At 39.0% G+C, this 15,008-nt stretch overlaps 1 protein-coding gene across 6 annotated transcripts in view; it reads left to right on the top strand.

Annotated features, from left to right (window-relative positions):
- The window catches only part of Ripk1 (receptor interacting serine/threonine kinase 1), a 42,337-nt gene that overhangs the window by 16,529 nt on the left and 10,800 nt on the right, over window positions 1-15,008 (top strand). For all 6 annotated transcript variants that reach the window (XM_070024687.1, XM_070024684.1, XM_070024686.1 and 3 more), the window contains 4 exons: window positions 834-1,062; window positions 3,629-3,778; window positions 12,085-12,161; window positions 14,230-14,320. In XM_070024687.1, the coding sequence (XP_069880788.1) occupies window positions 834-1,062; window positions 3,629-3,778; window positions 12,085-12,161; window positions 14,230-14,320 (547 nt within the window). The remainder of the gene's footprint in view (window positions 1-833; window positions 1,063-3,628; window positions 3,779-12,084; window positions 12,162-14,229; window positions 14,321-15,008) is intronic.

Here is a 15,008-nt window from a genome sequence, read left to right as displayed (position 1 = left end):
TGGTAGAGCCCTGAATTCCATCTCCAAAAATCACACCAAAATAACAAAAAAAAAAGAACCTGAAAAAGAAAGTGTCTGGTCAAGGACCTCAGCATCTGCCTGGAGGATTCTACTTCTGATGTTGAGTCTTGGAAAGATTTTTATTTCAGAGCCTTGAAAGAAGGTTCCTTCTACTAATTAATGACATCTCTTATTCTGGGTTTAAATCAGCACTTTAGATATTCCTATTATAACTTGTCTCCAAATTCCTGCTTCGACTTTTGGAAATAAAAGTGGACCTGGCATGTGTGATACTCCTTTAACTGTCCTGTTCTGGATTTTGTTCCATACTTTTTCTTTTCTGTGTCTGAACTTGATGATTTTCTGCTTTTCTGTCCATTTGGTTTCTTCTTCCCTGTCCTATCTTCTTAGGTTCAGGCAACCAACTCCAATCCAAACAAGCAGACCATAGTTGTTATCCTCCACAGTGTCTCTGGGATCTTTTGGAAACTCACATCCAAGGCCTCTGGATCCTATATGGGAATAGAAGGTGTGGTACCCAATCTCCATCTGTTCCCTACATACACCGAGAAGAAAATCACATTTTTGCCTAGCCTGAGAAACAGAAAACAAATTAGAACTATGTTCTGTTTGCCTCCCATTACATATAAATAGAAGATAACAGAATTTCAGATATGTGAGCAAATACTACGAACTTCTATGAGTCTGTTCAGAGGAAGCTGTTTTACATCTGCCCAGTGCAACCACTTACCTCATACTCATATTTTGAAAGTAAAGTCCAATTTGCTGGTCACCTTCACACAATAACCGCAGTGGCTCAACTTCTCTTACAGATAGCTGATCTCGGTGTTGCTTCCTTTAAGACCTGGAGCAGGTTGACTAGAGAGGAACACAATGAACAGAGGGAGGCAAGCAGAACCTCTAAGAAAAATGGTGGCACCCTCTACTACATGGCCCCTGAGCATCTGAATGACATCAACACAAAGCCCACGGAGAAGTCAGATGTGTACAGCTTTGGCATCGTTCTTTGGGCAATATTTGCAAATAAAGAGCCATATGAAAGTAAGACACATGTACAGGATGTACTTTGATATTAATCAAAACTATTGCATGAAATAATGGCCTTCAGTGAAATTGTTGAAGATTTAGAATTGTTGGTTCCTTTCATGGCAGTCTGTGGTTTCTTTGGGCTACTCCCACATCTGATTTATTCACTGTCATTTCCTTACCAGCCACACACACAGTGCCTGAAACACAGGAGGTGCTCAGTTTGAATGAGTGATCTCAAGTTAGGAATGAGAGATGATTAGGTGAATAGGAGCTTTCATAATGTGGCTGAGTTTGGGAAGTGCTGGGAAGTGTCAAGATTCTTCCTGGGTAGAGACTGCTTGATTCTGCTTATGAGGAATTTTATACCAAAAGAACATAGTACATACTTTCATTCATTCACTGACTCCTTTATTCCAGAATTAACTTTTTCCAGTACCAGTGTGGCAATTCAGTCAGCATAGTTTAAGAGGAAAATAGATACATAAGTAGTCCTTCTTCAGTTTGTGAAGTGTGTGAATGAATGGATGTTCTCATACCCTTTCTTTCTGCATGATTATCCAGTGCTGTGGATGCTGAGGTTTCAGGACCATCTCTTATTGATACCTGTTCAATCTCTACCCTGGGCTTCGATAGACACTTGCCTGTTTAATCCATTACTTATATCCATAACTTACATCCCCCAAACAAGTTTCTAAGCATGTGGTGCTTACTTTGTAGTACCTCCAGCTTTGTTTTTCTCATTGTGTTCCTACCCACAAGCTTAGCATCATTTCATACTTAACCTTGTCCTCCTCACCCACATGCAGTAAGTTCCAAGATACTGTAAATTCAACTATGACTATATCTAGAATCCTGATCTACCTACTTCTCTCTGTCCCCACTAGCTCTGACCCCTTGTTTCTGCTGCAGGCTCCATGTGCATACCTCCATCCTGAAAGCAAATAAGACCCCGTGTGTGTGTGTGTGTGTGTGTGTGTGTGTGTGTGTGTGTGTGTGTGTGTGTGTGTGTGTGTGTGTGTGTGTGTGTGTGTGTGTGTGTGTGTGTGTGTGTGACAGACAGACAGACAGAGACTTTACTTTGTTTTTTCATATTTTTAATTGCTATTATAAATGTGATGTAGAGGAGTTACAGTTACATAAGTCAGGTAATGAGTACATTTCTTTTTGGACAATGTCACCCCTTCCCTCATTCTCTCCCAGGTTTTTCCCTCATGTTGGCACCCAGAAGTCTCATTGTTTATTTCTGTTTTTATTTGTTATTGTTATCGTAGAGGTGGTATACAGAGGGATTACAGTGATATAAGTCATGTAACAGTGTCACCTTTTTCTTGTTAGCTCTCAGTTTGTCCCTCCTGCCCCCCCCCACAGATTGTTTATTTCATTTTCAACATAGTGTTAAGTGAGTATCACCAGTATGTTTATTCACCCTCACTGTCCCCTCCAACAAGTTGCATTGTTTATTTTTGATGAAGGGTCTTGCTTTATGCCTGAGCAGGCTGCCATCTTCTTACTTGTGCTTCCCACACTGGGGAGGATGGCAGGCATTCATCATTGCAACCCGCCACTGTGCTTCTCCTGTAGCTGGGAAAACAGGCATGTGCCACTGTGTTCAGCCTTGGCTCAGATGCAATCTGGTGAACCTTTTGTGGGCCAAACTGTGATCCCCTGCTCTCCACCTTCCAAGTAGCTAGAATTACAGGCTTGAGCCACTGAGCCCAACTTAACTATCTATTTAAAGTTTTTCCAAGAGTCCCCACAGCCTTTACAATACAGTTCAGATTTCTTGGTACAAGGTTTGAGGCCCTTTCTGAGCTGACCATTGCATCTCTCTCCTGCCTCACTTCTGATGTGTTGCTTTCTTGCTTTCTTTGTGTGGAATCCTCCTGTCTGAGAATTCCTTCTTTGTTCCTTCCCTAGAAAATGCCTGTTTATTTTTTTTTTGGACTCAAGAAAATCTTCTCATTTTGAATTTGTGGATTCATAACATTTGGAAAAGCATGACACATACTATACAATCTCAGTTACTTCAAAGGGATTGACGATTGTATATGGAAGATCTATGTCCAACTGAACTGCTATGGCAGTAATACTTTGCTTGTTGCCTACATAGGTTTTCTATGGTACCACTGTTAAATTATGGTTACTTAAAAAAAAGAAAGGAAGTCTTCTTAGACCTTCTATGCCAGACAAGATTGTGCTATCAGAACTCCTTGTGCTTAATTGTAGAAGACTAGTTATCACATGTACTGTATTTTAAGTCACTCTCATTAAACAGAGCTTTATCTAAGGAAGGACTTCCTGCATTTTCCATTGACTAAGATCACATAATACTATTTGTTTTACCCAGAAAATGCAGCTCTTTTATGAGGAAGCAGTTTTGTTCTGTAATTTACCTTTCTTCTATGGAAATTAAGATGTTGTTGACCATCTGTACAGTGGACTGGGCAGCTCCTTGGCACAGGCCATTCCTAGCACACCCTGGGCAGAGACAAATGAACATACTGTTTACATTCTGTATTCCTGCTTAAGAGAAAAGTGGACCTAAAAGCCTCAACTTATGCTTCTCTTTGCTTTCTAGATGCCATCTGTGCAGAGCAGCTGTTAACATGTATAAAATTTGGGAACAGGCCAGATGTGAATGACATAATTGAGTACTGCCCCAAGGAGATCATCAGCCTTATGGAGCTCTGCTGGAAGGCAGACCCAGAAGGGCGGCCAACATTTCCTGGTGAGAATATCTTTGTGACTATGTGGGATACATGGTGCTGTTCCTATGTAAGATGCCCCCAGTCAGGATCTTGGTTTGAGGCTTCAGAAAACCAAGGTTTACTTTACTTGTGAGTTCTACTTTACTTCACTGATCTCTAGATATCAAGCACTTTGTTCAATGAAAAGGTGTCAGTCCTCTCAAAGCACAAAGATATGTAGGGGCTTTCATCTCTTTTCCCTGTTTCTGAGTTCACATATTTTATTGTGTTAAACTCTACATAACAAAATAAAATGAAATGCACATAACATAAAATTGAACATCATAGCTAAGTTTAAGCATATAGTCCTGCTGAAGTAAGCCCATTCCATTCTTGTACATCCTTCACCAACCATCCATTTCCAGTACTTTTTCACTCCAAATGGAAGCTACCACGAAAGTAATAACTCCACATTCCCCTTGCAACCCTTGGCAACCATATTCTACTTCCTGTCTGAGTGCTGTAGAACCTTGTATACATAGAATAACACGGTGTTTGTCCTTTTCATTGATGTATTTCACTTAACATACAGTGCTCAAGGTTCTTCTCTGTTGTAGCCTGTATCAGAATTTCCTATTTGTAAATGAATAATACTCCATTTTAGTATGGACCCCATTTTCTTTATCCATTTGTTGACAGACACTTAAGGTCTCAGCTGGCTTTCCTATTTCCTAACTTCTCATCTTTTCCTTCCCATACTCTTGTTTCTCTGTCATCTTTAGGAATGTATTTTGTCATTTCAGTTGGCCTTGTAGTAGAGAGAAGAAAGGAGGCAAGGATATTGTCCATGTCCTTCCACCTCTTCCCATCCCCCTGAATTACCTAGGAGTAGGGCAAAGAAAGAATCAGTAAAACAGATATACTGGGAAGGAACTAAGAAAGCTGCAAACATTTTGTTGTCATATTGCTGTGAGAGAAATAAAAGGCCCCATCCACTCCTACCACTAAAAATGTCAAGGGGTGCTTTGGCTTAGCTGCCCACTTATCTATCAGCCTTTGGTTTGTGTCTTGGTTTTGTCTGTTCTCATGCCTTTTCACTGTCTAAAATGAGGTATTGAGGTGATGGTAATTCATTTGCACTCACAGGGAACAGTGAGAAGAGGTATCATACACACTAACTCACTTCCCCACAGTGGTAACAGCTTGCAGAACTAGATTCACTACCACAGCCAGTGTCCTGGTGCAATCAGGTATGGGACATTCCCATCCCACAGACAGATCCCTTGTAGCTTTAAACCTACTTTTTTCCTTCCTGCCCTACTCCCTCCACCTCTGACACCCACTAACCCATTCTCCATTCTTGAATGTTTTTCATTTCAACACTAATGTTAAATGAATACGGCTCAACTGTGTTCCATTCCAGTGAGTCATCAGGTCATTGCATGGATTGATATACATCATTCCTCTTCAAGTCCCGACTATTCCGTGGTGTGCATGCACTGCAAGTCGTTTAACTGCTTACTCCTTGGAACATTTGTTGCCTGCTTTTGACTGTTGGTACCCAAGCTGATGTACATTTTATGTTCACGTTTTTTGTGTAAATGTACATTTTTCTTTGTCTGGAACAAATACCCAAGAATGAAGTAGCTGAGGTATATAGTTTTATAAGAACCTGCCATACTGTTTTCCACAGTGGCTATACTTGTATTCCTACCAGCAATGTGTAAGTCACCCAGGTTCTCTGTCTTTCTTAGCACTTGTTGGTGTCAGTATTTTTATTTTAGCCATTCTGTGGGGGAATATAGCAATGCATCCCAAATAGGTAGGATCTCTGCCTCCGTACGTGGTAGTCAGGCTTGAGCTACCACACTTGGCTATTGATGGCTTGTTTTGAATGTTTTCATGCATTTTATATATTACTTCTTTCTCAGCTCTCTGGTTTACAAATGTTTTCTTCCTATCTATAGATTGTTTTTATCATCCTCCTAGTAAGATTGTTTATTGAGTCAGAAGTTCTCATTTTGATGAAATCTAGTTTAATACTTCCATTCCCAGATTTTGTTTTTGTATTAAGTCATGGAACACTGTCAGATTAGAGTCCAAAGATTGTCTTCTATGTTTCATTTTAAAATTCTTAGAGTTTTATATTTAAGCCATGTTAAGCATTTAACAATCAATGTTAAGTCAATTTGAAAGACATGCTAACAGAAAACAAATGGCATAGAAATAGTGTTTATATTTCTCACCAGTTATGGGATTTATATCATATTGGAAAAAAATACCATGATCCATTCTACATTAACTTTGTATATAAAGTTAAGACATTTTTAGATGAGCATGCTTTTTGTTTTTTCTCTTTTTCTTTCTTTCTTTCTTTCTTTTTTTTTTTTTTTTTTTTTTTTGGCCTATGAATTTCCAATTGCTCCAGCACCATTTGTTGGAAGTCTTTTCTTCATTGAATTGCTTTTCTCTTGGTTAAGTGTAGAATGTTTGTGCAGGTCAATTTCTTTTCTTTCTTTCTTTTTTTTTTTTTTTGGATGGGGAACTAGTACTAGGCCTTGAACTTAGGGCCTATTCTCTCACATGGCTTTTTCATTCACAATGGTATTCTACTACTCGAGGTACACCTCCAATCCAGCTGCTAATTAATTGGAGTCTCATAGACTTCTCTGCCTAGGCTGGCTGATTTTCTGCCTGAACTGCAGTTCTCAGATCTCATATCTAGCCTGCTTGTAGCTGTGATTACAAACATGAGCCACTGGCACCCAAATGTGCAAGTCTGTTTCTAGATTCTCTGTTCTCTTCTTTCCATCTATACATACATCACTCTACCATTCCCCAGAGTCTTGATTAATAGATCAGTGTGGTAAGTGTGGAAACTGGTCAGCAGTCTTTCTAACCCCCTTTATTCTAGATGTTTTAAGATTCTTTTTTTCAAAAAATTTTCATGCCAAGTAGTTAAGTTGATGTTAGTATTAGGTAACATCAGTTGATGTAAATAAATTAATATACAATCTAGATAATGTCATTGCAAGTGTGAACGTTTGCTGGTAAACACCACACCTAGATTATTTGCTGAGAAAAGTTCTCAGTAACTTTACAATGTGTAGAATGGTATTAATGCTTGAAAAGGTTACTTTAATTCTCCTGTGATCCATGGACCTGGAGATTTGGGAGAGGGACAAGAGGTTTTAATCATTAATACAAAATCATTAGGAGCTGAGATGATCTGTATTTTTCTTTTCTTTCTTTTTTCTTTATCTTAGTGACAGTACTTTGGTTTGAACTTAGGGCTTTGTTCTTGCCAGATAGGCATTTTACCACTTCAGACACACTCCCAAGCTCTTTTGTGTTCTAGTTAAGTTTTTAGATATGGTCTTATGCTTGATTCCTTCAACTGCGATCAAATCACAATCCTACCAATGCCTCTCACATAGCTAAGATTACCATCATGTACCTCACACCCAGCCCAAGATGATCAGTTTCTCATTGGGGTAGTTGTGATAAGTTAGCATTTTTTGAGCAAATGGTCCGTTTCATCTATGTTGTCAAGTTTATGTATATAAAGTTGATTTTAATATCCTCATATTTTCATATTTAGAGTCTAGTGGAATATGGACCTTCACTTCAAATTATCACAATTTGTATCTGCACTTTTACCTTTTCAGTCTTGCAATATGGATTTTATTAATGTTCTCAAAGAGCTATATTTTGAATATTTTTGTCTATCATTTTTCTGCTCTTTATTACTTCTACTTGTTTTGTGATTGTTTTGGGCTTTATTTTGTAATATTGGTTTCAGACATGTCTTTTCTAATAATTTGTTGCAATAAATTTCCCTCTCAGACCTGCTTTAGTTGTGTCTCACAATTTTTTTGGGAGGTGGGGGGTAGGTCATTCATGGGGCTTGAACTCTGGGCCTGGTCTCTGTCCCTCAGCTCATTAGCTCAAGACTAGTACTCTACCACCTGAGCCACAACGCCACTTCCGGTTTTCTGGTGGTTTATTGGAGATAAGAATCTCACGGACTTTGCTTCCTGGGCTGGCTTTGAACCACGATCCTCAGATCTCAGCCTCCTGAGTTGCTAGGATTACAGGCCTCTAGCACCCAACATGTTTCACAATTTTTTTTACATGTTGTGTTTTTAATACATTTTTTAATATTTTTAATATCCTGTGTGACTTTTTTTGACTCCTGTATTATTAGAAGTGTAATGTTTTGTTTCCAATTATTTGGAGATTTTCCTGTCATTTTACTGGGCTTGATTCTATTGTGGTGAAAAGATATGTTCTATGTGCTTCAATTTGGTTAGGGTTGCCTTATGGCCAAGGTCTTGACTGTTTTTGGCATAAGTTCTATAGACACATGAGAGTAATATTTGGGTCTTCTCTTCAGGTTGGTGAAATGTCTACTAAATTTGATTAAATCCTGTTGGTTGTTTTATCCTTCTGTGTCTTTGCTGACTTATTGTCTAGCTGTTCATTCAGTTATAGAGAGAAGGATATTCATGTTCCACATATTATTGTAAAGTTATCTTTCTGTTTTTAATTCTGTCTCTTGGTTGGTGCATCCACATTTAGAATTTTTATGTCATCTTGGTGGACTGATCCTTTTGTCATTATGTAAATATCCCTGTCTGTCTGCACTATTTTTATGCTCTAGTTCAAGATGTTATTCAAGATGAATCAAACTGCTATGCTTTTCCCTTGATTAATATATCTTTTTCTATTGTTCTATGTTTAAGTTCCCTCAGGCATTTTGTGTGAAGTGAGTTTTTTATGACAACATACATTTGGGTCATGTTTTCTAAATCTCTTCTGCCAATCCTGTCTTTTGTTTCGTGTATTTAGACCATTTGCATTTAATTTACTTATTGGTATATTAGTACCTAAGTCTACCATTTTAGTTTGCTTTCTGTTTGTGCTTACTGTCTTTTACATATGCTTTCATAGATGTTTTATATTAGTAAACTTTCCATTGCTGTAATAAAATGTATAAAATAATCAACTTATAAAGAGAAAAAGGAGTTTTGTCTTAATTTCAGTCTATGGCTGGTTAGTCCCATTCCTTTTATGCCCATGGTGAGGTAGGAGCAGAAAATTTAGTAAATTCATTTCATGTTCTGGCATGCATAAGAGAAAAACAATTTTTAAAAAGCACTCACAGGATTCAGGAAAATATTTATTATGTTTATCTTCATATTATATTAATATAAGAATGAGCCAGAGAGAAAAGATGCATAAATAAAGCAAAGTATGAGTGAGAGGTGACGTCTGTAGAGCTTCATTAGACCCATCACCTTCTCAGTCCCTCTGTGATACCAATCCAAAAAATGTTTGACTTCTTATAGAGGTTGTATTATTTCAGCATGATTGATTAAATCAATGATCATTTTGGAGTTATAAGGAGGGTACCCAAGGGTTTTAGCTCTGTAATGTGGCTTTGTCTCTGGGGACTAGTCTGTTATGAAACTGTCTACTCTTCTAGCCACTGCCCCAAAGACACACTTATTCAGGAGCTATCAAGAATTAAATCAGGGACACAGGCTAAGTATTTATTTGTAATCTGAAAGAATTAATGAAAGGATCCATCACATCCATGCCAGGGGACCACACAGAGGCAGGAAGGCACAGGAGAAAGATTATTACAAGGTTTATTAGAGGAGCCATATTTCCCCTGGAGAGAGAGCACATGGCATCCTCCCCAGCAGGGTCTGGGGGTTAGGAAGTGAGGTAGATGGGAGTTCTGGTGGGTCTGTGTGGAGAGAGGGAGGGGCCAGCTGTATGGTGAGAACTCCAGGGCAGGGAGCTGAGGACCAAAGGTGGGCATAATGCTTACAGAATCTACTACATGTATTCTTCCTTCCTGAGTTTCCAAGGTGTCTTCTTTTATAATTGGATATTTTAGCCATTCTTCTAGAGTAATTAATGCTTTTACTTTTCCTCTGAGAATGTCTTGATTTTCCAGATATTTTAGAAGGACAGTTTTAAGATTCTGAATTGACAGTTCTATTTGAAGGATTCCACACATCCATGCCAGGGGACCATGCAGAGGCAGGCAAGCAGGCACAGGAGAAGATTATTATAAGGTTTATTAGAGGAGCCATATTTCCCCCAAGAGGGAGCACAGGGCCTCCATCCCTATCCAGGTAGCAGGAGAGTCTGAGAGACAGGAAGTAAGGTAGATGGGAGTTCAGGTGGGTCTGGGGGTAGAGAGGGAGGGGCCCGCTATATGGCCGGAACTCCAGGAATGGGAGGGGACGCAGGTGTGGGTGGACCTAAGGACCAAAGATGAGCATAATACTAATACTATTTTTTTCAGCACTAGGTAAATATTGTGGTACTTCATTTTAGCCACCATGGTTTCAAATTTTATCTGTCATTGTAATCATGTGTGCTTTCTCTCCCATACACTATACTTTCCCTTGGAATTACTTTTCATGTTTTGGGTTTTCTTTTTCTTGTTTTGTAGAGATTTACTTATTCTTTGCCTTGGTGTGGATATTTTTTGGCATTTATTTGGCTTAGGTTTTGCTTAGTTTCTTGAATGTGTAGATCTATGTAGCATGTCATGTTTCAGAATCTTTAGCCATGAAAAGCTTTAGCTTTTCAGTTGTATTATTTCTTATGCCCTCCTGGAACTAGGATGACATAAATGCTAAATCTTTTGTTAGGTCCTACAGATTTCTGAGACTCTACATATTGTCCCTCATTTAACTTTCTCCATCTCATTTGGATCAGGCAGTCTGGCATTCTCTATTACATTTCACTGATTATTTTTTCTTCCTCCATTTGGCTTTTAGGCTCATGCACTATATGCTGAGTTTCTTGTTCTCAATATTGTATTCTTCATACTTAAAATGTCTATCTTTTGGTGAATTTTGTTGATTTTTGTTAGTGATGGGGATGAACCCAGGCTTTGAACATGGTGAGCATACACTCTACTACTGTATTTAGACCCATCCTCCTTCTTTGCTAAGACTTTCCATTCTTCCAAGTATTTTAAGCAAGTTTGTAATTTCTTTGTAAACATTTTTTATTGTGTCTACTTTGCCATTTGGGGGGCAATAAAACCAACATCTCTGTATTCTCAGTGTTGTTATCTATTGCCTTTATTCATGCGGTTAAGCATCTTTCTGGTCCATTGTACCTTAGACTTTTCCTTCCTACATGGTGAGAGTCTGAACTTCCTTATTCCTCTGTTTTAGCTGAACTTGTTTTACCCTGGCCTGGCAGGAGGAATAGTGGTTATTACCTTACAAATGCCATGTAGAGGTAGAAATCCAGGTTTTCTGGTTATCCTCATTGATACCAAAGATGGAGGTCCCTCAGGCCTACCAGATGGCAGAGGACATCCAGATCTCCATGAGGCTTCCTCCAACATTTCCTTTGTGGAGAACGGGAAAAGAGTATCCTATTACTGTCATATGGGAACAAGTGCCAGGCTGCTCTTGTGGCCTACTGACCCCATGGGTGTGGAGTGACTCACTCCCAGCCATTAGGCTGAAAGGTTCAGGCTTCCTCTTTGGCAGTCTCTGACAGCAGCCTGGTGGGGGTTAATTGACTCTCCTGAGGGGAACGTCCAAGATGTTCACTAGTCAGAGCTGGTGTGAGCTGGGGAGGAGTCACAGTTTGCTTCATGCTAGAATACAGACACTATGGATCAAAGGATTTCTATGTTAGTAGGCTGCCCCTAACTTAGTCCTGTGGCTAGAAAGAAGAGGCTGTATTGTTGTGTGTGCCTCTGGGTGTTTGTGCGTTTCTGCAGCTCTGGGATTTAGGAGACAAAGAAGAAATATAGGAACTCACTATTTGGTGTTTACTCAGACCCTCAGGCCTCAACTAATCTGCTTTCTTTTCTCCTGCTTACAAGACATCTATAGGTTTGTTTGATATATATATATGTATATATGTATATATACATATATAGGGATTTTTGTTGTCCTTAGCAAGAAGAAGAAGCAAAGTACATTTGCTCCATCTTTTTGAAGTCTTATATTCCTTTTAAAGTAGCAAATGAAACCTTTCCCTCAGTTCTTATTCTGAGTATCCAACCCTCTCATAAACTTGATGCCAGACGGACAGAAACTTGGAGTTTGCCCATCTTGCATTGCTAAGGCTTTGCTAAACCTAGAGAGAGCCAAGCATGCACTGTTAGGTCAGAGGTTCAACTTCTATTGATGCTCTGGCTCTTGTTCTTTGTTCCTAGTGTTTCGGATAAAACGATAATTTGGAGCTTAAGACTTTATTTTAATGCGTTTATTACAGGTTAAGATAAGTAATTCAAAGAAAATATTTTTTATCTGTCTTCAAAATATGAAATTTAAAGGACAATTTTCTCACATAGGTATTGATGAAAAATTTAGACCTTTGTATGACTGTCAGTTGAAAGGAAACATAGAAGCAGATGTAGAAAGTTTAAAGGTAAGTAATATGCTCAAAAATCAATATATCAAAGCATGTATAATCAATTGGAAAAAACAAAGCAGTGTAAATTGTTGCTAAGATTTGAAGTTAAAAAGCTTGGTGAACACATAAAACCAATTCAGCAGTTGTATTCAAGTACTGTCATATTTACAAACTCAGCTTGTTTCACTATCAAAATACAAGAAATGAAAAAATATATATGTCCATGTTAAGCCAAAACACAAAGTTACTGAAAAAAAATGGAAAGTACTATAAGTGAATTTGCTATTTTGAAGTATTGTGTGGGTGTGCGCATGCACGCGCACGTGCGCAGACACCTGTTCTAGGGCTTCCCATAGTCCTGAGCCATACCTCAAGTTCTGGTTTTTTGCTGACTTATTGGAGATAAGACTCTACTGGATTTGTCTAACCAGGCTGGCTTTGAACCACAGTTCTCAAATCTCAGCCTCCCAAGTTGCTAGTATTATAGGTATGAGCCACCAGAGTCCAGCCATTTTAAGAAATTCTTAAACAGGCTGTGGGTAGTAGCATGTATGAAGCCTTAGGTTTGATTCCTAGCACTGAAGAGAAAAATCAGAAGACAGAATTGTTTCGTTCATGCTCTCTAGATGTGTCACATCTTTACCAAAGTTAGCCTGTACCACAACACAATCCTGTTCATGCTTCCCATATAGCCAGGATAACACACATATGCCCCAGGCTTTGTTCATTGGTTGAGATGAAAACTGTAATTCTGATCTCTACCACATGAGTAGCATGGATTTTAGGCATGAGTTGCCATGCCCAGCCTTAGAAAATACTTTTATTTGAAAGCTAACAAAAACATTAAATATTAAGCTGGACACTGGTGGCTCATGCCTGTAATCCTAGCTACAGGAGGCTAAGATCGAAGCTCATGGTTCAAAGCCAACCGTCAGGAAAGTATGAGACTCTCATCTCCAGTTAACTACCAGAAAACTGGAGGTGGTGCTGTGGCTCAAAGTGGTAGAGGAATACCTTTGAGCAAAAAGAGCTTAGGGACAGTGCACATGTCTGGAGTTCTAAGACCTACAAGCAAAAACAAAACAAAACCCCAAACGCTATATATTAAAAATTATAAAGTGCACTTTATTAGTGTACTTAGTATTTTAGTCTCAGATACATGTACCAGGAAAGAAGAAAGGCTACCAGGTGCCAGTGGGTCGCACCTGTAAATTGTAGCTACTTAGGAGGCTGAGATCTGATGATTTTGGTTTGAAGCCAGCCTGGACAGGAGTGTTTTTGAGACTCTTATCCAATTAACCACCAAAACCTTGGACATGGAGCTGTAGCTTAAGTGGCAGAGTGCTAGCCATGAGGAAAAAAGACAAAAAAAGAAAAAAGAAGAAATCTCAGAGATAGCACATAGACTGAGTTCAAGCTCAGGAAAAAAGACAGAAGAAAGAAGAAGCAGAGGAGAAAGAGAAGAAGGAGCAGGAGGGAGAGGGGAAAGTGGAAAAAAGGGGAAGTGAGGGAGAGGGAGCAAGCGAAGTTCAAAGAAGAGCTGAAAAGTAGTGAAAATTGAATTAGCCAACCATATCTAAAGATAGCAAAATTAACCTAATGAAAATGAAATAGTGACACTGAGTAGTGATAGATTAGTAAAGATGAAAACACCTGCTAGAGGACACAAAAAGGCAAGTGTTGCTTTTAAAGGCTGGTAAAATTGATCAGTTAAGCCTGATTGATTGATTAATTAAGCCTAATCTCTTGCTTTTTTTTTTTTGCCTAAGAATGGCCTCAAACTGCTGTCCTACTACTCATGTCTCCCACATAGCTGGGATTTACAAGTGTAAACCACTATACCTAGCTTGTTGGCTGGTAAACCACTATACCTAGCTTAGTGCTAAAAAAGAGTATCAAGAAGTTTTTGCCTAGACTGGTCCCTATCCATGATCCTCCTAATTTCTAGAGTAGTTTCTCAGTAGCTAGAACTGCAGGTCTGTGGATTACCATGCCCAGCCTAAGATCCATTCTTACAATAATTTTCTAGGACTCAATATTATCTCCTATTTACTAAAGTATGTATTTGTGTTCTTAATTATAGAAAGAATATCCAGACCAAAATTTACTTTTGAAGAGAATGCAGTCTCTCCAAATTGATTCTGTTGCATTACCACCTAGCAGATCAAATTCAGGTAACTAACCCTACAATTAAAATCTATTACTAAGGTACTATTGAGACCCATATGGACGCAGAAGGAACTATAAAAATGAGCTTCTGCTATCAAGGAATTTAAGATATAATCTGGACACGCATTGTATGTCTTTGTAATATTAAATAACTGCAGTGACCACAGTCATCAAGTGTCTTGAAACCAAGAAGCCTAATGTGTCTGACAGGGAGAAAGTGATGGCTTAGCAGAAAGAAGGGTACATATGTGAGAGCAAAGTCCTTGAGGTCATAGGTGACTACATCTATGTAAGCAGAGAGGTCCAGCAGGGACGCTTTTCATTAGAAGGGAAAGGCAGAGTGTAGAATATCTAAGCCACTTCTGTCTGCTCTGATGTAAATCACTTCACCTCATTTAAGCATCTTCCATCAAGTTCTGGTGATGACTCCCACTCCCATAAGGCATTATAGAATGAAAGCACTATGCCATGTGCGGAGGGCTCTGCTGCTTATTTGTGGGTCCACCCTCATTGCACTGGAACAACAACCCAAGTCCCTTTCCTCCCAACTCATCCCTCTGCTCACTCACTCTTCTGTGGCCCAGGATCATTTCCCCATGCTCCCTTACTACCAGCAGACTCTCTTACTGATTGTAAAACTTGTAGGACAAGGTCCAGTTACTAAAGAGACTTATTCCTTTCCTTTTCCTTCTT

Source organism: Dipodomys merriami, unplaced genomic scaffold (assembly GCF_024711535.1).
Source record: "Dipodomys merriami isolate MVZ:Mamm:240054 unplaced genomic scaffold, mDipMer1.0.p SCAF_16, whole genome shotgun sequence".
In the NCBI taxonomy this organism is placed as follows: Eukaryota; Metazoa; Chordata; class Mammalia; order Rodentia; family Heteromyidae; genus Dipodomys; species Dipodomys merriami.
The sequence above is the reverse complement of the archived record's forward strand: the minus strand, read 5'-3'. Positions and strand labels throughout refer to the sequence as shown.